At 43.3% G+C, this 26,071-nt stretch overlaps 2 protein-coding genes across 8 annotated transcripts in view; both read left to right on the top strand.

Annotated features, from left to right (window-relative positions):
* The first annotated feature begins 636 nt into the window (after window positions 1-636).
* Window positions 637-20,797, top strand: HMGXB4 (HMG-box containing 4). 4 transcript variants are annotated; one of them, XM_081879469.1, is made up of 11 exons: window positions 758-878; window positions 3,728-3,833; window positions 4,420-4,565; window positions 5,347-5,422; window positions 6,373-7,379; window positions 9,811-9,892; window positions 11,302-11,366; window positions 11,659-11,764; window positions 12,978-13,147; window positions 16,068-16,190; window positions 18,705-20,797. In XM_081879469.1, the coding sequence occupies exons 2-11, from the start codon at window positions 3,803-3,805 to the stop codon at window positions 18,747-18,749; spliced, it is 1,851 nt and encodes a 616-aa protein (XP_081735595.1). In that variant the 5' UTR covers window positions 758-878; window positions 3,728-3,802; the 3' UTR covers window positions 18,750-20,797. The 4 variants fall into 4 exon arrangements, with proteins under 4 accessions (XP_081735598.1, XP_081735595.1, XP_081735596.1 ...); XM_081879472.1 differs by lacking the exon at window positions 3,728-3,833 and having other exon boundaries at window positions 637-878; XM_081879470.1 differs by lacking the exons at window positions 758-878; window positions 3,728-3,833; window positions 4,420-4,565 and adding an exon at window positions 4,942-5,058.
* A 1,531-nt stretch (window positions 20,798-22,328) lies between these two features.
* The window catches only part of TOM1 (target of myb1 membrane trafficking protein), a 32,077-nt gene continuing 28,334 nt past the window's right edge, over window positions 22,329-26,071 (top strand). For 3 of the 4 annotated variants that reach the window (XM_081879483.1, XM_081879485.1, XM_081879484.1), the window contains exon 1: window positions 22,329-22,488. In XM_081879483.1, coding sequence (XP_081735609.1) covers window positions 22,437-22,488 — 52 coding nt within the window. In that variant the 5' untranslated portion in view covers window positions 22,329-22,436. Of the gene's footprint in view, window positions 22,489-22,961; window positions 23,088-26,071 lie in introns of those variants that run through there. The other variant, XM_081879486.1, reaches the window with a different exon arrangement.

Consider the following 26,071-nt stretch of genomic DNA (forward strand, 5'->3'; position numbering starts at 1 on the left):
ACATTCTCTTATTGGACACCAAGGGAAGCGTAGTATGCCTGAGAGTTCAGGTTAAATTATTCCTTCCTCTTATTTTCCCATACCTGCGCCACGTCCTGATCCAATTAAGAGCTGATCACAAATTGGACTAAGGTTGAGTTCCCTGTTTTCCCCTATACATAACTGCTTAAACCTCCTTTGAGACTCGTAGTGAGACCTATGCCACACCGCCAACTGCCGTCTAGGTACACGAGGAAGCCTTTAATTAAACAAAAAGACAAATCACTAGCAAATGCCTCTTTGTATTCACGTATTTAAGAACGGGCAACGCTACACAGGTTTACTAGGAAGCAAATTCCACTGTATTCAACTGTAGTTACCGAAATTCTGCACAAAACCTAGGGGGGAAAGTCCCATTTCTGTACATATACGGGGACTTGATTCCGGATGCCTAGGATTGAACTGCAGGCTCCCCAGATTCTGATATACATTTGCTTTTATTATTTTCTGAACAAGAATAAAAATCGCAACTCAAAAGGGTCCTAGAACCGCCGCTCGATAGCATCGCAGAAGCCCAAACACCTGGCAAATCGATGCACTCGGCGCCAGGTTCCAGCCTCTGCTCTCTTAACGCCGTCGAGAGCCGAGGAGCTCGGCGCTCGGCTGCTTCGCCTTAGCGGCTGAAACTGGCGGGTGTCCCTTTCCCACACCAAGATGGCGGCCGCTCGAAGCGGCGAGGCGATCTGAGGCTGGCCGCTCCCCCACCCCCTTCCGCCGCGGGGGAGGGAAGGCAACCTTCTGCCGGGAGGGGGCAGGTCGCTCCGTTATCTGCCCGCCGCCACTCGCTGCGTCGACAAATCCCTCCTCCCCGTTCCGGAGGCTTCTGAAGCCCGCCTGGGGTGAGCGCGCGAAGGGCGAGGGGCCACAGGGCGGCCAACGGCCGGGGCCAGTTCAAACTGAGGAGGCGGGAAAGGGGTCGCGCGGGGTCCTTGCCCCCACCCCCTCGAGGGCGGGTGAGCATGCGCAGTGGGCGTAGCGCCTGGGCATCCCGGGGGCGAGCGGGAGTTGCCGACAGAGGGCGTCGCTGCGCCGCTTGGACCAGGTGCAGTTCAGAAATGGGCAGCAGCAGCAGCAGCAGCCGCAGGTGAGGAAGCGGCCGGCGACGCGGGCTTGGCCGCTGCTTACCAGCTCTGGGTTCGGATGCTGCTCCGTGCAGCGGCCCGCAGGCTCCACCCGCTGCTGTTTTCCGGCCACTGGAGCGATAATAATCGAGGCATTGTCCTTTGTCGGGAGCGATGGAAACGATCCTCCCTACTTCTTAAAACTATTTGATTTGATTTCCCCAGACAAAAGGGGTGTTGTTGCTCCTGGATCTCTGGCATCCTTTTGCGGTGACTTGTGTCAAGCCGGAATGTGCTCCGCTGCCGGGCTCCGAACTCGGTGGCCTTTGTGGAGCTTCGATTGGATGCCCAGAATGAATGAATGAATGGGATGGTGGCAGGCTGGTGCTGAATGGGGGAGAAATGCAGGCATTGAGCCGGCCAGAAGGAAGCAGCGGGGCATGGTTGGGCTCCAGGTCAAGGGTAAAGAGCTGGCCCAGGACTTGCTGCATGGGGCTGTGGTGCTCCACAAGGGCTTGGGTGTCAGGAAATGAGAGGCATCTGCTGGCCCTAATATTCAGGCGCTTGCTAGTAGAATTGTAGAGTTGGAAGGGACCAAGAGTCCAACAGCCCTCCAATGCAGGAATCTTTTGCCCAGCTGGGGCTTGAACCCATGTCCCCGAGATTAAGAGTCTCATGCTCTGCCAACTGAGCTAACCCAGACGTATGAACAAATAGAGCTGTTAGTAGGAGAATAATGCTGGAAACATAAGTTGCCCTTTTCTGATCTTATAAAAGCATGCGACTTCGTAAGTCCCTTGCAGTAGAGTAATGGGTGGATGCCTTTCTTCACATAAATAACCAATGCCTGTGTAGACTTCATGGTATGGGCGATACTGTTCCCGTACCGCTTGTGGTATACCACTCTTCCAGGCACCATGTCATTTAAAACTGTTGCTGATAACCATTGTAGTTAAATGCTTGATAGCCTATCCACTACTGGCAAGTTGGAAGCCTCAGAAGTATTCCTATGAAAGATGGCTGCATGACGTAACAAAATTAAATTGCTGAGGTTGTTAAAATCACTTGAGAAGTAACTTGCAAGCGCTGGTTGTGAACACCCATTTTTACAGGACTTGCGGCGTCCTCCTCCAAGTGTTTACTCAGAAGTAAATCCTACTTTGTTCAAGCCCACCTACTGCTAAATAAGTGTCTATAGAATTGAGTGGTCAATCTTGTAAATCGTCCAGTCCTTTCTGCCTATAACCAGGGAGCCCTGCTTTGTACCGCTGAGTTACAGCTTATTGTATGATTGTCTGTGTGAGGCCTGACCTTTTAAGTACGGTACATGAAGAAGCAGAGGCTTGTTTTCTAGCTTATATGCAAAAGCAAGGTTTCTGAGCTCCCTTTATTCTGTTAGTGAATTTGTTATGAATGTATCATAAACAATTATTGAGGGAATTCTAATATGCAGATAACTTTTCTTCAAAGTCTTCTTCACCAGATGAAATATTCCATTCACAGGTTGAAATATTCTTCAGGAACTTAACCCACTAGTTTACATTAATATCTCTAACAGCTGACATTGGTTAACATCTTGTATTTTTGTATTATTTGTAAAATACATTACTATAAGGAGGTCAAAACTCCCCTTTTAAAGAACCGATGCTTTAATTAAGCCTTTTTTATGACAGCTGTGTATAAATGCATTCAAAATTCAAATGGTTTATACAGGGGAAATCATGTTTATTCAGGAGCTGAATCTTTTAAAATTATTGTGAGACTCAAAATAAAAACTGCACAACTATGCTTTGAGAGATATTGCATGTCTGTCATTTTAAGGGGGATAAAGCATTATTCAAGAACAGAAATAGCAAGTGCCCCACTTCCTGAATCAGTATCCTTCCTGAGGCAGGTTGGGGAAATCCTGAGCATCTGAGGTGACAGAGACTGGAAATGCTGCAGAGGCCCTGGAAAAAGGACTGCTTCTTTCAGTCTTCTCTCTTTCTCCTCCTTTTCCTTCCCTTTTCCTTCCCCAGTTTGGTACTCTGAACAACACCTGTGGGAATAATAGGACTAATGCCTACTATTGCTGCACCATCACTAGCCTCTAAAGTTTGATATCACTGAACATCACACAGGACTGAAAAATTAAATTCTTCTCTCCAGTCAATTCACTTTATCCTAGAATAAGAGATTATAAAACTCTCATTCCCTCACCTCCATGGCTCTTACACACTTTCCTTTAAAAACTGCAGGATTCAATACAGTACTCACCTGAACATATTGTAACAATACAAAAGCCCAATATAGTTATTTGGTCACTGTCCTTGTGTTTCATTGAAAAAGATCACATGGTGTTAATCTGTTTAAAACTAGTGGAACAGAGGCTTGGTTCTCACCTTGAAAAACATTCCTCTCCTGCTTTTTAACATGAAAATCAGCTAAACCAAACTGCCTGCTGAATCTGGGATCTTTCTCCAAGCCCTGGAATGTCTGGAGGATAAAGATAAACTGCTGAGAAGGCACACCACTTCACCCTCCTGCTTCCCATTTCATTCTTTTTTTAAAAAAAAATCTTCATTCAGTCCCTTTCTGCATTATGATTCCACTTTATGGGAGGGTTATTCTCATTCTCTGTTTCTTAGACCTTGTCCTGTAGACGGGAACGGGGGAAGGAGCCCAGGCGTGGCAACACATTCCCAGGCCCCTGCAGGACCACCATGGCTTATGATGACTCCAAGAAAAAAGAAGGTAGGATTGTTTCATAATCTGAGAGGTGTTACGAGGAAAGTACAAACCCCCCAGTCCGTGGAGTGAGAGACTAAGAAAGAAAGCCAGTGTCCTGCATGGATTGGGTTTCTGCAGCATTCCAGATCCCTCCCTTGTACTCAGAAAGTTAAGTGTACCTGGATTGAAACACGAGTCTCACAAGCTCCAAAGCGCTGATTAATTTTTATCAGACTTGGCAGCAAGCAACACTTCCTAACCCTTGTCAGCTCCGTAGAATTATAATTGGATTGGGGACTGGATCCAGACCTTCAACACAGCACAACACTGATGCCTAGTTCCTCCTTTGGCTGAGAAGCCTTTTCAGTTCTTGCTATCCAAGGGCGGAAAACCCAAGAGTAGGAATAAAACTTCAGCCTTTGATACGGCAGCCTAAAGCATTTCCCTAAAAGTTTGGGGCAGTGCTTTACAGTAGTGCGTAGATTGTGTGTATGTGTGTGTATGTGACTGCTTGCTTCCTCTTGTGCATTGTGTTTTATCTTTGGCCACAGTGACAGTTGTGAGAGCGTGCCTTGATTATTTCTGACCACGCCAGTGTTTCCTCCTTCAGACTGCTTAGAGAGTGACCGAATTGATGGCGTGGGACTAGTAGCTGGCAGAACCCAGCGAGAAAAGAAACGTTCCTACAAGGACCTGCTTCGAGAAGAGGAGGAGATAGCTGCTCAGGTCAGGAAGAATTCACAGAAGAGGCTGAAGGTGAGAGAGTCTGAGAGAGAATGAGAAAAGCTTGCCAGTCCAACTTGGCCTCTCCCAGCCCAATTTGAACTGCTCTGTTGGTACTAAATGCCACATTAAGAGAAATGAGAGAAGAGGATTCTTGGAGTTATAGAAACAGATGTAGAAGTCATACTATTTCCCTATTTTAGAAAGTTCAATAAAATGGTATCCCCTTCTTCTAAAAACTAGGGTGAGATGAATGTAACTTTTTATCATCCACTCATCTTAAACTGCTGTTTGAATTAGAGATTGAATGATCATTACAGAATAGAAATTATTCTTTTGGATGCATAGGTCATCATTATATTGTTGCAGGATGCAAACTGATATGTTGTTGTTTGCCTGATTTTGCAGATAGCCTGAAAAATAATGAGGTGTGATTTATCTCATTCAATTCCCTGGAGATGTTAACACAGATAGCCTCTCCTCAAAACATTTCCTTTGACCTGAAATCTCTCCTATTAGGCTAGAGGTGATTATTTTAGCTTTGCTTTTGTTTTGTTTTCTAAATCTTCAGCTTGGAAAAGTTGTTTTCCGCTCTTAAACAGGGAAGTTCTGCTTTCTCTTGAGAATATCATTTCTAAAATTCACATGGCAACTCAGACCATCTTCTGTTTCAAAGCACAGAAATGCCATGCCATAGAGAGCATATATGTTAGCTAATGTGACGTCTATGATCATCTGTATTAGAAATTAATATGTATATGCCTTCATTACTTGGTTCTTTTTCTTTCTAAAGTGCTGTTATCTTCTTTTGCAGGAAAGTGACATTTTCTTGCTGGGGACAGACGCTTATAAGAAGAAGAGGAAGCACTCCAATGAGTACTATTACAGAGGTAAGAGTGGAAGCAACATAGGAAGGGATATGACAAAGGAGAAAAGTTGAGAGGTGATTTTAAGGTTAAATTTGTACTTCTAAGGTTCTGCCAATAGGCTTTGTGCTTCCTGGAGGTAAAGTGAGAGGCCAGGTCTTTTTCCACAAAGCTTCCAGTCTAAAGATAGATAAGGGAGAGGCCAATCAGTGAAAGGGAGGCAGCTGTATATATTGCATATTCACTTTGACAGCTAATTTATTTTCATTTACTTATAAAAATATTTATATACCACTGTTCATAAATAGCATCAGAGTAGCTTACAACAGTCACACATAAAACCATACAATAAACAACAAATAAAATTTAAAAGTCAGAAATCAGCTAACTGTTATGGAAATAGGCATTCTGAATTGCTTGAATAAGCCTTGTTGAATAGAAAGGTTTTCAGCAGGCATTTAAAGGTTGAAACGGAAGGTGCTGATAAATCTATTGGCAGAGTATTCCACAGGGCTTGGTCGAGGCTTGGTTTTGTATTGCTGTCAAATAAGCCTCACCAACTTATTTGTAAGTCGACTTTCATACCTAGCCTCCCATCACAGGTGTCACTGGCTTACCAATAGGAGAAGAGGCAAGATCAGCTGTCAGTGTGTTTGTTTATCACTGCCGCCTCCCCTCTCCCAGAACATTGCATTGACACCACTCACAGGTCAGGTAAGAGCTGCCAACCATTACTGAATACACCAGAAACAAAATAGCCTCTTAAAAACCAATGTGTCCTTATATTTCAGCCTCACCAATTGGCCTCACTGATTTATAAACCAAAATTGATTTACTGTAGGATAGCTCTTAGCTGTTCAAGACCGACTACCTTCACCCGGACATGAGGCTGCGAAGTTATGACGGTGTAGAAGTGAAGATGCACTTGTTGTTGGGTATACTTCCATTGATCCTTCTTCTCTGAACTCTTTCAGAACTTTCTTCATTTGAGTTATCCCTGCCTTTGGAATCGTCTGCAAAGAAGAGGAAAAAAGTAGTGACAAGCCCACCCTCTGCTGACACTGCCATGGATCTGCTTAAGGCCATCACCTCGCCTTTGGCCACAAGCTCCAAGTCCTCGAAGAAAACATCTGAAAAGTCATCTCATTCTTCACTCTCTGCCTCTGGCCATTCAGAAGGCAAGAAGGAACACCACAAGAAAAAACTGAGTGGCAGTAGCAGTGACCTGTCCTTGGATGAAAGTACTTTCCACAAGTCCAAAAAGGTGAAGCCCCCCTATGTGAACACTGAAATGTTGACCTTGCGTGAACCTGATGGCTTAAAGATGAAACTCATCCTCTCACCGAAGGAGAAGGGGGGAAGCACAACGGAGGAGCCCTTTCCACATCCGTCAGCCACAAAGAAATCCTCTAAGAAGTCAGCTCGGGACGAGCAGGGATCATTTCTCCCAAGTCATGATTCACACGGCTTTTCGAAATCATCCCGAAAGAAGCACAAACCACTGGAGAAGGATCTACATCCCTCTCCAGCTGCTGAGAGCTTTAGCCCAGACACCCCCCTCTTCCCTGAAGGCCAAAGCAGTGAATTTGAGCTTTCAGGCCTGGAACCACAAGCGGAATCAGGTTCGTCCTCTGGAGGTGAACTGGAAGCTGGAGAGCTAGTAATTGATGATTCGTACCGGGAGATAAAGAAGAAGAAGAAATCAAAGAAGAGCAAAAAGAAGAAGGACAAGGAGAAACACAAGGAAAAGAAGCATTCCAAATCCAAGAAGAGTTCTGGGCTTTCTGGGCTTTCCTCTTCGCTGGCAGTAGCAGAAGTAACAGCTCCACTCCCAGTCTCTCCAACCAGTGCGCAGTTTGCTGTTCCTGCCCCTCCACCACCGCCACCTCCACCGCCACCTGTTTTCCATACAGATGGCCAGAGTGAGAAGAAGAAGAAGAAAGAAGAAAAGGAGAAGGTTGAAAAAATGGACAAAGAAAAGGTAAAAAGGAAAAAGTGGCAGCACAAGTGGGTGATTAGAAATGCTGAGGACTGTTGTTCCCAAAATAGAGGGCTCTAGACTGTTCTTTGCAGTTTTGTTAGTTAACTTCAGAAATAGGAACCAAATATATAAATTATCTTGATTGTTGTCTTTCTGAACTGCAGATAAGCAGAAACACTCTAAAGGAGTACACTTCTCCCCCCCCCCCATGTGTTTAACATTGAAACAAATTGGTTTCTGCTTTAGAAATATTTAGGTAAAAGTAGCTGGCAGAAGTAGCTATTTTATTCATTGATGGCAGCCCTGTACTGCCCAGTAGCTGAAGCTCTTTGAGTCATGTATATAAACATTGATAAAATACAGTGAGAATAGCAAAACAATTACGGAATAAAATAAGAAACTTTAAAATTGCAATATAAAACACAGCACACCAGATACAAATCAATAAAAGTTAAATACAAATAGGCATTGAAACTTTTAAAATCAAAACCTCAAAATGCCCCCAAAAATGAAATTCCCTGTCACAAAATGCAACTAGAACAATGGGAGTTTCGAACATTGGCCCTACAGTAAATGTCTAAATTTAATCAATGTCTCTACCAGATACAGGATGCTGTCCATCTAAGTTATGCAGAGTATACCCACGGAAATTAATAATACTAAGTCATGGTGTAGTGAGATATAGCCCACACTGAGTTTGAAAAAAGGCTTTTATGTAAATGAAAAACCAATTGGATCCTTTCTGAAATATGGATATGTATACTCTACCTGCCAAACATAGGCATATCAATTTAACCTAATGAAAATAAATTGCTGTAGTCTGCCCAGTACCTTTCAGACGTCTACCTATCAAGGTAAGAGTGAAGCAGAGAAGATCCATACTGGAAAGAAGAGCAAACAAAAATGCCCACTGTGCAGTATATCCCCATACTTAACTTTGTTTGTATGCTGTTATGGGGCTTATTGTAAGAAAGACCCAATATCAGTCAATCAGTTATTTTACTTGTACGCTGCCTTTCTAAAGTTAAACCACACTCAAGCCATGGTTTACAACATATAAAAAATTACTAGCAAAAGTAGTCATAAACCATAAACAAGACATCAAAAAGTACACCACCAAATTGAACCATTTCCACATAACTCATAAGATACAAAATAAAGATACAAAAAATTAACAGCAACACCCCCCCCCCCCACACACACAAAACCACTTAAACAGTGCCTCAGCCCAATATTCTGTTCAGCAGCCTCAGCTTTCATAGCAGAAGTCAGTCACAACCCTGTCCTCCCAGGCCAGGTAGAGAAAGACCTGCAAGGCAGGGAGCAAGTCTTCCAGGACTCATAGCCAAGATGGTCTATATGGGAAGGGGTTAAATACATTCTAGCTGTCAGTAGAGAAGGAACAGTGCAACAAAGCGATGCAAGGCCTAGTTGTAAGAAAGAGTGGTTTAAATGGTATTGTTTATGACTGCCGCAGCTAGAGTAGTATATCCAAAAAAAAATGAAAGAAAGAGATACTCACAAAGGAAATTTGGCAGAATAAATTGATAGAATACACAGAATTAGTAACTGAAATTAAGAAATAAGGATGAGTCACAGATAAGATGTGTGGAAGTGCTTTGAAGAGTATCTTAGAGGGTATAATAGTCAATTTGACCTACAAGTAGGAATGAACATATGAGCAGCAGATAACACTAATTAAAGGAAGACACACACTAACTAAAGGAATGGGTGGAATAATAGAATATGCAGCCGACAAAAGACTACCTAGAATGCCATGGAGAGAGATAGACTGGGAAGGCTGAAGATAAGAGATAAATTATGAATATTGTATGATGTATATATAAGTTGTAAAATTGCATTAAAAATAGTAACAACAAATGGTATTGCTTAGTTGTAAATTAACCTGCTTTAATGGTCAGATTCCCACCATTGTTTAGGAAATAGGAAGAAGTATCCGTAGGAAACTTGATTTAAATCAGACTTACATTGACTTTTTTTCTTTTTGGTATAAATAACCTTGATGCTAAGTAATCTACTGATTAAAAATCAATTAAAAAGCATGGGAAAATAAAAGAGTACTTGCCTGGTACTGAAAAGGTTACCAAGTATGCACCAGGCATGCCTTTCTGAAAAAGATGATGCAGTGCTGCCACAGAGAATCCCTTCTCTTTCATATCCATCCTCTGGGTCTCATTTGGCACTACCACTCAGAGAGGTCTCCAACAATGACCTCAAGGACTGAGTATGAATATAAGAAGCTAGATAACATACATCATACAAAAAGTCAGCTTGAAATTAACCCACTTCTAACTTGTCTAAGAGAATGCACCAGGAGATTATTTTCTTTGGGGATTTCTAAAGGAGCTTGAATATTTTACAACATATTCCAACATAAACGTCTTGCTTTCTTTTGCCTCTTCCTGATTAGCCAAAGAAGAAGAATATGTCTGCCTACCAAGTATTCTGTAAAGAGTATCGTGTGAACATTGTGGCTGAGCATCCAGGAATAGGTAATAGAAGTGTCCGGTAAGGTTTGGGAGATATCCAGTTGTGGCATCCCGCTTGGACACACTGCACTTCACTTTCTCTCTTTCCCCCTGCAGCCCACCTGTATACCCCTAAAATCTGCTCCAGAGAATTGGGGGACCTTTTGGAAAGGAGAGACAGGGGAGAGATAGGTAGGGGGATGCCTGGCATCTTTACTGGCATGATGTTGGATCCTGCCCATTGGGCCACTGCAAAACGAAAGCACAAGCTGCGGAGAAGAAATGTTTAAATGTTTGAAAGAACTCTGTCTGCTCCAGCGAAGGCTCTGTGTTCCCATTATGAATCTGGGTGATACACTTTTTCAGAAAGCATATAACCAATCATTCTGGGCCGTCTCTTTGGTATTAAAGTGGCAGCAGAAATAAAAATGGCACTAAGGGTTGTAATGCAAATGCCATTTTTCACTGCTTGGTCAAGGTGTGATTATCAAGTAGGGCATTCAAAAGTCCTTGGATTCAAGATGGCTCTGTGCACATGACTTTTGGAGCTTGGGGAGTCTAGGTCAGCATACTTGTCTCCTCTGCAGAACCCCATGTAAAGGGACTGAAGGGTGTGGGGTTTTTTCAAACTTAAGAAACACAACCATATCAGACCTCCAGATCCCTGTTAGAAATGGGCAATTGTGGCTTATGTCATAAACCAAAAATGATTAGCACCCTTGCTAGGAACAAACATGTTAGCATTTAAATTGTGAATACTCGGAGGGTAGGCAGGCGTACAATATTTTTTCTCTGGGTAGATGACAGGATTAAATGCCACATATATGCATAGCGGTAGAAATTACCTTCCATTCTGCTGTCACATATCCTCCCAAGCATAGAATTCTGAATTTCTTGGCTCCTGCTCCTTTCCACTTTTTGTCCCAAATCCTGACCATGTAACATGCATTACAACATTGTGTGGGATGGACTAGACCAGCCACTAATGTAAGAGAGCTTTAAAAAAGGGGATTAGACAAATTCATAGAGAATAAGGCTACTTTTCATGATGGCTGTGTGATACCTCCAGAATCAGTATACCTCTAAATATTGTTCATTGGGGAACAAAAGTGGGAGTGGTGCTGTACTTATGTCCTCCTAGTGGGCTTTCCATAGGCATGTAGTTGGCCCCTGTGGGGGAAAGAGGTGGGCTAGCTAGGTCTCTGGTATGTTCCAGCAGGGCTCTTCTTATGTTCTTGCTCAAATTCCTCGCTGTGATGTTTTTGGAACTGTTCCATGGATTGTTTTTCCATGTATGCAGACAATAATGAGATATTTTAGCATCGTATGTATTGTAAACAATGAGTCCTATAACGGTTCAAGTAGTTAACTGAATGTACATAGAAAATCTCTGCTTTTCTCTGAATGGCTTACTTTCCCTGTTTTCCCGTTAGATTTTGGTGATCTGAGCAAAAAGCTGGCAGAAGTTTGGAAGCAGCTTCCGGAGAAAGATAAGCTGGTAAATATCTGATAAACATTTGTACAGAAAATGACACGTGTAGGCAGATGGTCCTGGAATACTGCCACCATGGTTCTTGTATTTATTACCTTCCAAATCTGTGTATTGCATATCACCTACCCCTGCTTGCGAATGGGAAATGTTTGGTATTGATATTCTCACACACACACACACACACACACACACACACACACTTGGCCAGACATCCTGTTTTACAATTGCTCCATCTGTATGGTTGGACAGCTGATGTTGCCTTTTTTAACACTAGTTTTGTTTTCCCTATTCTTTTCAGGTTTGGAAGCAGAAGGCACAGTATTTGCAACACAAGCAGAATAAAGCAGAGGCTACAACAGTGAAGAGGAAAGCAACCTCATCAGAGGGTGCACCAAAACTGAAAGGTAACCTCTATATTCCACTGTTTCTTCCATGCCATTCTTAAAATGAGGCTGTTCAAGTGTAAGACGAGGGTGTCTGTTAGTCCATTTTGAGTGTGTATGTGTAATCCAGGATCTTCAAAGAACCTCAGTATTTATCCCACACAGTTTTTGAGGGCAGACCCTCCATGTTGCTTTATGCAGATGGCATGCCCTTTGTATCTTCATCCATGCTTAGTGTGAGGGACCCTTTTAAGATTTTGAATTCTTTTCATTTTGGAAAAAAAGAACATCTACCTTTGAACTATGCTAAAACAAAACTTACTTTGTTTGATAGAAGGCCTAGGCCACATACACAGACAGTAATACTACAGTGGTACCTTGGGTTAGAAACACTTCAGGTTACAAACTCTGCTAACCCGGAAGTAGTACCTCGGGTTAAGAACTTTGCCCTAGGATGAGAACAGAAATCGTGCAGCGGCAGCAGGAGGCCCCATTAGCTAAAGTGGTACCTCAGGTTAAGAACGTTTTCATGTTAAGAACAGCCCTCCAGAATGAATTAAGTTCTTAAAAGAGGTACCACTGTAATTTGGAATACTTTAAGGTCTTTAAATATTAAGGAATGCAGTTTAATCAAAATCATACCTGGGTATCCACAGGACTTCCAAACCTATAAGTAAGGTCATATTAAGCTATGCTTGCTTTGAGGAGATAATCTAAGATCTGCACTTAAAAGATCTTTCTGGGGAAAGTTATTCCACGTGTGGTATATGGTACAGAATATAAAGCTGCTAAAAAAATGCTATTGGAGCAAATTCCCAATAGATCTGTACAAATTAGGCCAACAGTGTGAAACCTGAATAATTAAGGACAGACTGATTCTCAGTTTCCTTAAGGCTGTTGCTACTGTAGCTGCAAAACAATTGAACACATTTTTGTTTCAACAAGCTTCTCTCTCTGGATGAAAAGGTTTAAAAACAGTAAAAAATGAACACCTATCTTTTGCTTTTTGTACTGTTTTGAAAGCTATTTTTTAGCTGTTTTGTGGTATGTTTGTGAATCAGCTAGAGCGAAATGTAAGAGATGGTTCATAAATAAATAAAACTGCATTAAAAATAAAGAAAGTTAAAGAAATAGTGTGGGCTGAACTTCTATGGCCATACAGTTTGGCTATGTAAACTGTGCAGTTTCGTAATATGGAAAATGCAGAAATAAGTGTTTTACTTTCTGTTTTCAGCTTCTCTAACAGGGGCACTTTCACCCCATAAGAAGTCTCCATCTAGCACTGTAGTGCTATCTGCATCACCTGTCAAAGTTCCTGAAACGGATCCCATAGATGTAGCTGCACATCTGCAATTGCTGGGTGAATCTCTAAGTCTTATTGGCCACAGGCTACAGGAGACAGAGGTAGGTGCAGGAACCTTCGCACGTGAATGTAGTCATTTCATTTTTAAACAACAGAGCTATTTTATTCACAAACTTCAGATAACTACCGTATTTTTCGCTCCATAGCGTGCACAGGACCATAGGGCGCACCTAGTTTTTAGGGGGAGAAATAAAGGGGGAAAAATTATGTCCCCCCCCAGCCCCAAAGAGCAAAGAAGCCAAGACAGCTTCCCCCGACCGCAGCCCCCAAAACAGGTCCAGGAGTGGCGGCGAGATTGCACACAACCTCACCGCTGCTCCCGGGGCTTTTAGCCACGGGGCTGGGATGAGGGAAGCCTGAGCAACCTCGTCGCTGCTCCTGGGGCTTTTAGCTGTGGGGCTGGGACGGGGGAAGCCCGAGCTTCCCCTGACCCCAGCCCCCAGAACAGGCTGCTTTCCGCAAACCTTCTGAGCCCGGCGGGAACTCCCACCAGGCTCAGAAGGCTTGCGGATAGCTGCCTGGAGAGCGAGAGGGGTCAGTGCGCACCGACCCCTCTTGCTCTCCAGGCTTCAGCGAAAGCCTGCATTCGCTCCATAGGACGCACACACATTTCCCCTTCATTTTTGGAGGGGAAAAAGTGCATCCTATAGAGCAAAAAATACGGTAATTGGAATAAGCTGAATTGAACAAGTTTGCCTGTTCTGCATACTGCATTCAGTGCCAAATTGAACAAGTGTGTACACCACTCGCTGGAACTTTATTTGCTCCAAGGGCTCTTATTTGTGTACAGTCATACCTCGTGTTACGTTTGCTTCACGTTGAGGCTTTTCAGGTTACCAATGCGGCAAACCCGAAAGTGTTTACTTCCGGGTTCACTGCACGCGCAGAAGTGATCTTCGTGTATGCGCAGAAGCGTTCTGTGCGCTTCGTACATAAGTGCTCTATTGCGTAGTAGCGACACTCTACTTACAGACTTTTCGGGGTGCAAACGGCACCCCGAAACGAATTGTGTTCATAAGTAGAGGTACCACTGTATCAAGACTCCACTTTTGCAGCTTTAAGCAAGCTTCATTCCTGAGTTGCTATCATTTAAAAAAAATAAATCTCATGGTTTCCAATTCTATGTCAAGATGTTTGGTTGAACTAAGGTTTATATATGTAAAGCAGAATAAATGTTTTCCAAAATACATATAAGACACAGCTCTTGCTTGGCTACTGCTGCGTTTGAGGGATTAGATGGAAACTGATGATCACATTAGTCTATTATACAAACTACCCGCAGCCATTTCATGGCATCATTCTGGGATGACTGCCTGCGCAGAACAAGATGACACGCCCTGCATTACTGCTAATGACATTAAATTAAAATGCCCAAATGGGGATTTTGGCAGCTAACCAAACAGTTTGCCCTGAAATGATGAATCCATTAAGAGTGAAAAGCTCTTGCATTGTAAAGTAGCATGAAGTAACAATCCACCCAAATTGATTTTACCCTCATTTACTAGTTTAACTACATTTCGTGTCTGGGTATACAATTCCTGAGTACATTTCCCTTTATTCGTATTCTTTATTTATTTTTGCTTTCAGGTGATTTTTTTGTTTCCAACTTTGTTTATATGACTTACTTCTGCTACAGTCAGGCTCTGTTTCTGGGCTTCCCATGGGTATGTGGTTGGACCCTGAATAGAGACCAGAATGGCCTGATTCAACAGGCTCCTCTTATTACAGATAGGTAGCCGTGTTGGTCTGCCATAGTCAAAGCAAAATAAAAAAATTCCTTCCAGTAGCACTTTAAAGACCAACTAAGTTAGTTCTTGGTATGAGCTTTTGTGTGCATGCACACTTCTTCAGATACTTCTTCAGATATCTGAAGAAGTGTGCATGCACACGAAAGCTCATACCAAGAACTAACTTAGTTGGTCTTTAAGGTGCTACTGGAAGGAATTTTTTTATTTTGCTTAGGCTCCTCTTATGTTCTTAGTATAACACAGGGTTTCCCCAAAGTTAGGTCTCTAGCAGTTTTTGGACTACAATTCTCATCATCACTGGTCCTGCTAGCTAGGGATGGTGGGAGTTGTAGACCAAAAAACAAACAAACAAACAGCTGGATACCCAAGTTTGGGAAACCCTGCTAGGATATGAAACTGAGATCTATTGCCTCTGAACATGGATGTTTAACAGCCCAGGGGTGTGGATCCTTAAGCCCAGGGGCCAAATGCAACCCTCCAGTACTGTCCGTGAATCTTGGGACTCTCCCCAGCCATACACCCTCTTCCCCAGTGATGCCTCTCACCAGCCCTGCTTGATAGACTTCTTGCTTGTTTTTGTCTGGCTGGAATGAGTCCTTGGACTCTGAGAAGGACTTTTGCTTGCCTGGATGGGCACTCGAGGGGGGTGTCAAAAAAACCAACCTCTTGTACAGAGATAAGATTTACATTGTTCTGCCCTTTACTAGAATATGCTTCCCTGAACAGAATGAAGCCCTTGAGCTGGAAAGGCTTTCCAACCGCTCATATAGCCATTAATTTGTGGCTTGTAGTCATGATGACTATATGGAAGCTCCAGGTACAGTGGACAGCAGGACAGCAGCAGCACATCAAACATTTAAGCATCACAGTAAGGAAGTACAGGGTCGGAGCACCTTACTGGCATCTTGCGCAAAGCTGCTTTGTCATCTCCTGTGTTCCCATATTTATCATTCTGCCTGGTGCTTTAAGCATAGGGCGCAGGGTTGCAGCCATGGTGTATTGAGTAGAAGTGGCCAGAAATAACTTCAAAAATGAGAAAGTATAACTTCCATCTCTGATCGTTCATTCCTGCATTTGAGCTTCATCTTTTCTAAGGGAAGAGCGCTTCAATAAGCAAATCAGGGTTGCCAGCTCCATGAGAATGAGAGAATCCGTGCTGGGCCTAAGACAAAGATAACAAACTGACATCATGACAAATCTCTTTCCTTCCCAGGGTATGGTAGCTGTATCAGGAAGTTTATCAGTGCTCCTAGATTCAATCATTTGTGCTCTAGGCCCTTTGGCATGCCTGACGTCCCAGCTCCCTGAACTAAACGGCTGCCCCAAACACGTTTTGGTAAGTTCTGTGTTGTTTTGGAATGCCAAGGTCTCATACTATTTCTTACCGCTTCCCTCTGCCCATGAAAGGCATGGTTTTTGCCATGATTGTAGCACACATTCAGCACTTTGCTTTATATGTAGGATACTCCCGTGTTAGTACCCTCTTCTCTCACAGCTTAAGGAATTTCTAGAAAGGAAATGCTGATTGAACTTAGCAGGATTCAAGTTGTGATTTTTTTTTCCATCTGCCCTTCTGCACAATCATGTATTTTTAATCCTGGAGTAGCCAGTGTGGTGCCTTCGAGCTGTGGTTGGACTCCAACTCCCATCAGCCCTAGCAAGCATGGTCAATGGTCAGTAACAATGGGAGTTGTATTCTTTACAACATATGGAGGGTGCAATACTGGCACCCATTGCCTGGGTTGAACATGCAGTTTGTATGTAATTTGTTGGTGGTGTCCACATGTCTTCCTTGTTGCACTTCAGTCCCACCTTTTCCTGTGTTCAAAGCACACTTTTTTTGTATGTGAGATGATGCAATATACACTCCATACCAGATTTTGTATTCATTGTATATGCATAGAATATTTAGAGGACTAGTGTGGTGTAGTGGTTAAACTGCTGGACTAGGACTTAGGAGTAAAAGGCAAAGGGACCCCTGACCATTAGGTCCAGTCGTGACCGACTCTGGGGTTGCAGCGCTCATCTTGCTTTATTGGCCGAGGGAGCTGGCGTACAGCTTCCAGGTCATGTGGCCAGCATGACTAAGCCGCTTCTGGCAAACCAGAGCAGCGCACGGAAACGCCATTTACCTTCCTGTCGGAGGTAGTATTTATCTACTTGCACTTTGACGTGCTTTCGAACTGGTAGGTTGGCAGGAGCTGGGACCGAGCAACGGGAGCTCACCCCATCGCGGGGATTCGAACCACCAACCTTCTGATCGGCAAGTCCTAGACTCCGTGGTTTAACCTACAGCGCCACCCGCGTCCCTCTAGGACTTAGGAGACCAGGGTTCAAATCCCAACCCTGCTCTGCACCTCACTGGGTGACCCTGGGCCAGTCATAGAATTGTAGAGGACCTGAGCCCTTTCTAGCCACTGTCTAGCCACTGTCTCTCAGCCTAACATAATTCTCAGGGATGTTGTTGTGATGATTAAATGAGAAGGGGCAAAACTATGTACGCCACCTTGAGCTCATGGGGGGGAGGAGGTGGGATATAAATAAATAATGATTTTGTTATTGAAAGAAAGCTTGTGTAAAGTTAAAAAAAAAAAAAGGATAGTGCAATAGAGGATAGAAAACAATATGGCATCCATATCCTACTTTTTCTCCAATGAATACAAGGCAACATACCAAATCAACCCTGTTGGAAAGGTTAGCCTGAGAGGTGGTGGCAGGCTCAAGTTCACCTAATGAGAATTGAACCCAAGTCTCCCCCCCATTCTAAACTAACCCTTTAACCATCACAGCACATTGGCTGTGAAGCACACCTAATTATGTGGAGAGTTGCTTCATTTGTCCCAGGCAGCTGAAACATTTATTAAAGGCTGTTCCTTCTGCAACCTGCTGTTAATATTTTCTACCAGCAGGCAGCTGTGTTATGTAAGAACTGCAATTTTATAAAAACATGTCTTGAATTTATTTTAAATATTCATATCCTGCCTTTTCTAGGATGCTCAAGGCACCTTCCATGTTAAAAATTAAAGCACAATGCAGCAAGCTAATACGTTCAGTGCTAAAAAGCAGAAAATCAGTAAAACTTAATTTTGAGCAGCAGTCCAGTTTTGCTAACCATGGTGAATGTTCCATTGTCCTTTCTTCTCCATCTTGGAGTTGAGGAAGCAGTGGGGATCATCTCTTAAGACTTGCAATGAGCTTTGGGGGTTACAACAGAAGTACAGAAAGATATCTGTTCCCCTTTCCAGTTCCACAGAGGGCTGAGTCTTGCCATTTTGAGTCTCTGTGATCAGTATAAAGCCTTTGGCTCTGGGGGGTGAGGTGACCATTTTGGCAATGAGTAGCAAAGATAAAACACACAGTCAGTGACCCAGTCTTACTGTCTACTCAGACATGAATTAGATAGGACCTTACTGCAATCTTAGGGCTAGTTTCCTGGGAGTAAACCCCTGCAAGCATCATGGAGCTTATTGCTCATGTGCTGAAAGTCCTGAGGACCACAGATTTTGGTCCAGCTACCAAGACCAGCCAAATGTTGTGGCCCTGGCTTCTACAGAATTGGGTGCCACAAAATCATTGGTGCTGAAAGATTTCTTTATTGGCTTAGTGACAGCTATCAAAGCCCAGGGTAAATGAAAATATTCCCCAGTACCTCTGAAAGATCTGCAGGCTTTTGTGCATCTCCAGAGGAAGCACTCTGTCTACCTTTGTCATGTCTTTAGGTGTTTGGTTTTTCCTAAGTCATTTGTTCTGCTGCATTAATGTCAAAAGCATGCTTGGTTTTTTTTTAATAAGATACTGATTCAATTTAATATGCATTTCTCTCTCTCTCTCCCCCTGGCTACCTTTCCAGTCAAACACATTGGACAACATTGCATACATCATGCCTGGACTCTGACAGGAAAAGGATAATGGGAAGTGACCTGCTGCCAAGTAACTGAAGTGTGTACAGATACACTATCCTAGTATTCTTCCAGAGGACAATGTATAGGGCTTTGAGTTTTTCTATCTGTAATATATCAAATAGAATTGTAACTATTTTGCTTGATTTTACGAAAAGTTTCAACCGTAATTTGTGGGAATCAGTTTTGTCTCAGATTGGATGTCTCTACAATTAGAGTTGGGAAATATTTTGATAGATTAGCCTTAATATGGTTGGTGGTTTTTTTAATGAATTGGTTTTACTTGGAAAAGTCAAGCAAGTTTGGTTGAAGTTTGGTTGGCTTGCATGTTGTTAAAATAATGCTGGGAAAGAAAGTTGAGGGGATAGTGTTTTGCTGAGGGCTTGTGCTGGCACCAGGAATCCTCATTAAATCTTCCACTTGTAAGTAGGTTGCTAAATACAGATTCAGGTGTGGTGAGTGAATTCTCAAATTCTTAGGAGAAACAAGGGCTTTTTAATATGGATAAGTAGTAAATCCTAGTGAAAGCCTGCATCATTTCTTCACAGGTTGTAACTAATCAATGGATTGTGGTATTTTAGAACTGTGCTGGGATATTCTAAAGACGAGGATCCACAAGCCCCACCTTCAACTCCTCCTGATTTTAGCTAATTTCTCTTCCTCTCTGCTATCTCTCTACCCCCACCCCCAGTACCCTTCAAAAACTAGTACCTAAGGTGACACCATAAAAGATTGAGGGCCGGGGCTCCTCCAGCTCCCTTACAGTTCACATACTGATTTATAATAGCTTATCACCAGCAGTGAACTGACGTGGTCCTCCTCTCATGGTGCTGAAATGTGTGTTGTAGAGGCAGTGATTAAGCTGAAATTTAAGGGCTTTTAGCTGAGAGGAAGACAATGAGAGGGCAGGTCCTTTATCCCAGCCACAGGATTTAGCGCTTTGAGTGCCTGTTGCTCTTTGAGGAAGCACTTCTCTCTCACCTAGGATGAAGTGTGGCATTTTTAACATGTGTATTTACATTTTCATATACTGCATCTGTAGTAGATTAATTTATATTGTATATTTCTGTATATAGCTATAATGAAAGCAAAAATTCCCTCCACCAACCATGTATTGAAAATGAGAACTATGTGTTTTTACCTGGATACCCTGCCAAAATTGCATTTTATCTGCCGTTTTCAAGCATAGGCTGACAATGAAGGAAATAGTAGTGGTGGGATTTGGATGGTGGATGGAAATAAAAATTGAAAACTTTATATTCTGCCCTAAGTTCCCTTGCCACTTGTTATTTAGAAAACTTAAAAGTAGCAGACAGTGGGATAATTTTGGTTCCAGGACTAGCAAATTAAATAAATAAATTCCATGCCCTGTCTTCAGACCCCTAGGGTGGTCTTGGCAGTTTAAAAGCCCCTACCCACATTCCGCCCAGCTGGCTCAAGCCCAGTAGGAAATTGACAATGGCAATAGAACCACCTTTGCATTCCACGTATTCCACCCACTTTAGGATCACAGGCTCAATGTATGAAAACTATTTCTGCCCACTTTTTCCAAACTTCTTGGCAAAGTTTTAATAAAAAAGTTCTCACTTTCTTCACAAGTTTTCCCTAGTTAATCCCAAGGGGGACAGGCTAGCTGTATTAGGTGCTATTCTGTAAACAAGCCCATGTGCTGGGAGCTAACGTCTTGATTTTTACAGAGCCTTTTGTGTCTCAAGTAACATTTGAGTGGTGAAGAGAATCCTGGCGCAATCACTTTAAACCTAGATAATTGTCAGAAACTTCCTTTGAGTCAAACAGTCGAAGGGGCTCTGCTTCAGTTCTGCCATCTGCACTATGGCAAACTTGACTTTTTAAAAGATAAATGTACTGATGTATTTTTATTTAAAATTTGTAAACATTTGTATAATCTGTGTTGTGTGACATTTGGTACTGGAGAGCTTTGGATATACCCCTCATACTTTTTTACATTTGTTATTTCCTGCCATCTAGTCCAAATTGCATTGTATAAATGTTTTGCTAATGTATATAAACTTTTTTAAAAATCGGAACTTGAATCTTGATTAATTTCATATGCCTCATGACCACCAATATTTCATCTATGAGATGTTTGGTCTTGGCAAATTACTTATTTTTTAAAAAAATCAGTTTTACAACATCCCTGTCTACAACTATATAAGTTCTCTATTTGGTAATTTTTACATGCCTCAGTATATTTCTACTTTCACTCATTCCACCAGTTTTCTTTAGATTGAAAGCAAGCAGTATGATCTACCAGTAACGGTCACTGTGTTAACTCATTGATTGCAATTGGGTTTCTGTGTAATTCTTAAGACTTTGTCAGAAGGTTTAAGACTGTGTCAGAAGGTGTCTTTACATAAGCAACACTGGCTAGGAGACCTTTTTTCCTAACCTGTTCTTCATGAATTGCTGGTTCTCTGGAACTACTATTTTGTTTTATGTTACACATTTTCATCGATACTATTTTTGAAATTTAATATTGAAACTACTCTGGAAGAGTGCTACTCAGAAAGGTGGCATATAAATATTTTAAAATAATGCCAAAGTTGCAGGTTTGATCCCTGTATGTGACAGCTGCATATTCCAGCTTTGCAGGGGGTTGGACTAAATGATCCTCAGGGTCCTTTCCAACTCTACAAATTCTGTGATTCCCAATGACTTTGTGCCTGCTATGCTGCCCAAGTTGAAATACTGTCCAGTGCTGTAATTGCCTAGATATGAAACAGCCATGAGGAATCCTAGTGTGTTCATTTGAAGAACACAATGGTTCACCTATATACTGTATGTTGTCAAATCTGGAAACCATTTACTCTTCAAGCAAACATTCCTGTGCGTGATTCTTTTGTTTGTGAGGTTTTTTGTGGTTAGGCAGGATTTAAACACACTCCCAAAGGAAGTCCTAGTGACCGAGAATGCTGGAAGCAGTTTAAAATTTCTATGTGTGTTTTTAATTGCTGTGTTAACAGACAAACCTGCCTCTCCAACTAAGCACCAGGCTATGAAGCCCATCGTCTTTCCCAATCATATCTGTATCCTGTTCTTAATCCAAGACTAGCTCCAAGCTAGTTTGCTACAGTTTCAGCAGCTGCTGGGGTTTTTGCTCCTGTGCTGCTTTAGTCTGGATGGTAACGGAGGAAAAACATTTTTTCGTTTGGCAGGCGCCACAACGATCCATGAAACCCGCAGGTACGATTGCAAAAGACCTGCACTGGCCACGTTTCTATTACAAAAGCAGCAACTGCCTAAGGAACATATTAGACCACAGGGGAAGGGTGGAGAGAGTGTGGGCGTGCTTGTGTCCCAGTTAACAATCCTCTGTGACGTCACCCGCCACCGTCATAAACCAATCGACCTCTCCGCTGAAAACCTCTACTCCCAAGCATGCTCGCAAAGAAGCAAGTCCCACAGTCATTAAGGCTTGCTCTCCCGGCGAGCATGTTTGGGATCGGGCTCTTTCCCTTGTTGCGCTGAGTCATCCCTTCCGTAAAGCTCCCCAACAACATCGCCTTTGAAGTTCAGCTTGGAACGCGCCGGGGCGCTGACGTCACGAGGGCGGGGGTGGGAGGGAGGTCCGCGGACACGCCTCTCTCGGTCCCGAGGAGGTCACGTGACGCGCTCTCGCGGGCCATGTCAGCTGATCTCTGCTGAGCTGTGCGGCAGCGGCGATGGAGTTTCTCCTGGGCAACCCTTTCAGCTCTCCCGTGGGGCAGCGCATCGGTAAGAACGCCAAACCTCGCCGCGGCCCTCCTTTTACCAACTCCGCAAATTCGCTTCTGTGGCGTTTGCGCGTATTTCCCTCCCTTCCCCCTCTCCCGTCGAGGTTCTTACCTCAGGCGGGGGGGGGGGGAATTACCTTTACGGTGAATAGGCGGGGTTCAGGGTACCTGGGCCAATGAGAAGACGGGATTATGTTGATCGGCAACGACTGCTAGCCAATGGGGAGCGAGCTAGTAGGTGGGCTCTCGGGGCTGCCCTCCTAAGCCAATCGGGGCTTGTGGTGAGGGGGGGGGGAGACGGGAGGAGTCTCGCGCACTAGATAAAAAGTTTTCTCATTTAAAGGGGCCGCGCCCCTCTCCGAGTGGGCGCCACGCCCCCTGGAGCCAAAGCCTCTTTGCTGCTCGCCCCGGCCACCTTCCCAAAGCGAGGGGAGCAGGGGGCTGCCTGAGGACAATATGGAGAGGTTGTAAAGTACCGGTACCTGGCTGAGGGGAAAGTCCCGCTGCCCTCCTCGGCTGCCAACCTAGTGGCTCTGTGTAGAGGCGTGGAGGAAGCTGCGGGTGTCGCAACGGCATTTGTTGGCAGGCCACTTTAAGCAGGTGCTGCTTTCGGGCCTTCTGTTTGCACCTCCTTGCAACATTCCAGGCAAGCTTGTTTTTGACCTAGAGATCTCAAAAGACAGTCCTAAAAGTTGCTAGTCACATATGGTTGTTCGGAGGAGAGACATAAGAGAAAAGCGCCTTTCCAGAGAAACAGGCTTGATATTCTTTCCAGGGAACCACTAGATGTGTACATGCAGGGCCGGATTTAGGTTTAATAATAATAATAATAATAATAATAATTTTTTATTTATACCCCGCCCTCCCCAGCCAAGGCTGGGCTCAGAGCGGCTTACAAACAATAATAAAAACAAGATTTGTTTGATGAGGTCCTAAGCTACTGAAGGTGATGGGGCCCTTTATATGTCCAGCTGTCCTTTGTCAACAACAAATTGTCGCTGTTTTTTGTGTTGAATATATGCTATATGGTAATTTATGGACCTAATAGGTATCTAAAGCCATTTGCACATAACAAAATATGTATTTTATCAAAGTAATACACATCACAAAACACTGTTGCTGTATGTAGAATCATAGAATCATAGAGTTGGAAGAGACCACAAGGGCCATCGAGTCCAACCCCCTGCCAAGCAGGAAACACCATCAGAGCACTCCTGACATATGGTTGTCAAGCCTCTGCTTAAAGACCTCCAAAGAAGGAGACTCCACCACACTCCTTGGCAGCAAATTCCACTGTCGAACAGCTCTTACTGTCAGGAAGTTCTTCCTAATGTTTAGGTGGAATCTTCTTTCTTGTAGTTTGGATCCATTGCTCCGTGTCCGCTTCTCTGGAGCAGCAGAAAACAATCTTTCTCCCTCCTCTATGTGACATCCTTTTATATGTAGGTTTTATTTTATTTGTTTTTTATCTTATATATTGGAAATGTACTTCCAGTGGGTTTTTTTCCTTTAATTTTTTGGGGGGGGGCACAAGAGAGTGAGGCCTTAAGCTATAGCTTGTTTAGCTTATATGTAAATCCTGTACTGTGTACATGGATGGGGTAGGCACAGGTTGTGGCCCTTCATCCATGCACTCATGTGCTGGGATGGCAGGAGCAGCACTGGGTAGCTGGCAGTGTTGCACTGGGTATTGTGGGAAATTTAAACAGCAGTGAGACCCAGCTGCCTGACACTTTGGGTTGTCTAGCCACAAAAAGAGAGCCCGTGGTGGATCCTGGTGGCGGGCCTGCTAGGATGTTTAGCAGATGACTATCGCTGATACTGGCTCTGAGTTGGAAGGCAGGGAAATTTTTATTTCTGAGGCAATCCAGTGGTATCTGTAGGAGGTGTGCTACAAGTGATTATAAAGCTGAGGTCAGATAAATCCCTCGGGATTCCTTGTAAACTCTACATAAACAGGAACACCACAGAGGCAGATTTAGGGGAGTGTGATCAGTTTGGTTGCACTGTGCACAGAGCTTTGGGGTACCACAATTTTGGCTGCCACTGCACCCCACACCAAAAAGGTGGGGTGGAGTGGAGTGGGATGCCTAATCCTGTATATTTTCTCCAGGTTTCATTAGTTAAGGATGCACTAAAGGTTGGCAGAAATTAAATGCTCTGTTCTGTCATTCATATCAATCTTCTGACAATGCTATGTTCACTTGAAGCTTCCATAGTGCATGGGAAGATTCTGGAGATTATCAGACCCACTGGTGAGTCAGGATCCAGTAGGTGGAGATTACTGTATTTTTTATTTTATTTTTTAAAAAAAGTTAAGATGACAATAGAGATATTACGTGGTTAAAATCGTGCATTTTCTGTCCAGTGTAGACTTAATCCCTTTAAATGGTTACTGGTCATGTGTTTGTGACTGATTAATGAAGGATGATTCAGAAGTTGAAACATGAGGAAGAGCTAGCATAAAATGACAGTTCTCTTCGTAGTTACTTATTTTATTCCCATGGCACACACTGATTTGGCTGTACTGTACTGTACTGAGAATGTCTGTCTTCAGAAAATATCTCCTAGTAACAATGTATAGGGACGCGGGTGGCGCTGTGGATTAAACCACAGAGCCTAGGACTTGCTGATCAGAAGGTCGGCGGTTCGAATCCCCACAACGGGGTGAGCTCCCGTTGCTTGGTCCCAGCTCCTGCCAACCTAGCAGTTCAAAAGCACGTCAAAGTGCAAGTAGATAAATAGGTACCGCTCCAGCGGGAAGGTAAACAGTGTTTCCGTGCGCTGCTCTGGTTCACCAGAAGCGGCTTAGTCATGCTGGCCACATGACCCGGAAGCTGTACACCGGCTCCCTCGGCCAATAAAGCAGGATGAGCGCCCCAATCCCAGAGTTGTCCGCGACTGGACCTAATGGTCAGGGGTCCCTTTACCTTTACCTTTAACAATGTATAAGATACTGAATGAAGACTAAATCTATCCAATTAGGATTATTGTGAAGTAGTGCCCGATGAATCATTTGAGTAAAAGTGATTTGAAACTGAATGAAATACTGCAATATTTCTTTCTAGGTAATATTTCTAAAATCCCTATTCTGTAGTTTCAAAACCATCTTAAAAGCTTTGCCCTCTTTCAAGGGAGGCACATGTATTGTTTACAACAATGTAATCAGCATTGAACCATATCACAGAGAATAGCTAGGGTTAAAGTCCGATTTTAAAATCCATGTTTTACAACTGCAAAATTTGCAGCCACTGCTGTGTGTTAACAATATAATCTTGCCCTTGATGTTCTACCCTGTCTTTAGAATAAATTCTTAATCTGATAGTTGCACTGAGAATTTTCACTGATGCATCCTTCCGGGCCTTTATTTTGAGAACAGCTAGTAAATGCTTCAGTTATAGAGCATACCAGAGCCCCCTGAAATCTGAAATAACCTGACCAGCCTGTAAAACATAACACTTAAATGTTGTGTGACAAAATTGCCAGTCGCCACACCCTGGAGGCAAACTGACACCCTCCTGAACTGACTTTGAAGTAAGCCAGAGATGCTTGCACAAGCTGAAGCTTGGAGTGCTCCATTTGCT

This window comes from Podarcis erhardii (assembly GCF_964252035.2).
Source record: "Podarcis erhardii genome assembly, chromosome: 10".
Lineage (NCBI taxonomy): Eukaryota > Metazoa > Chordata > Lepidosauria > Squamata > Lacertidae > Podarcis > Podarcis erhardii.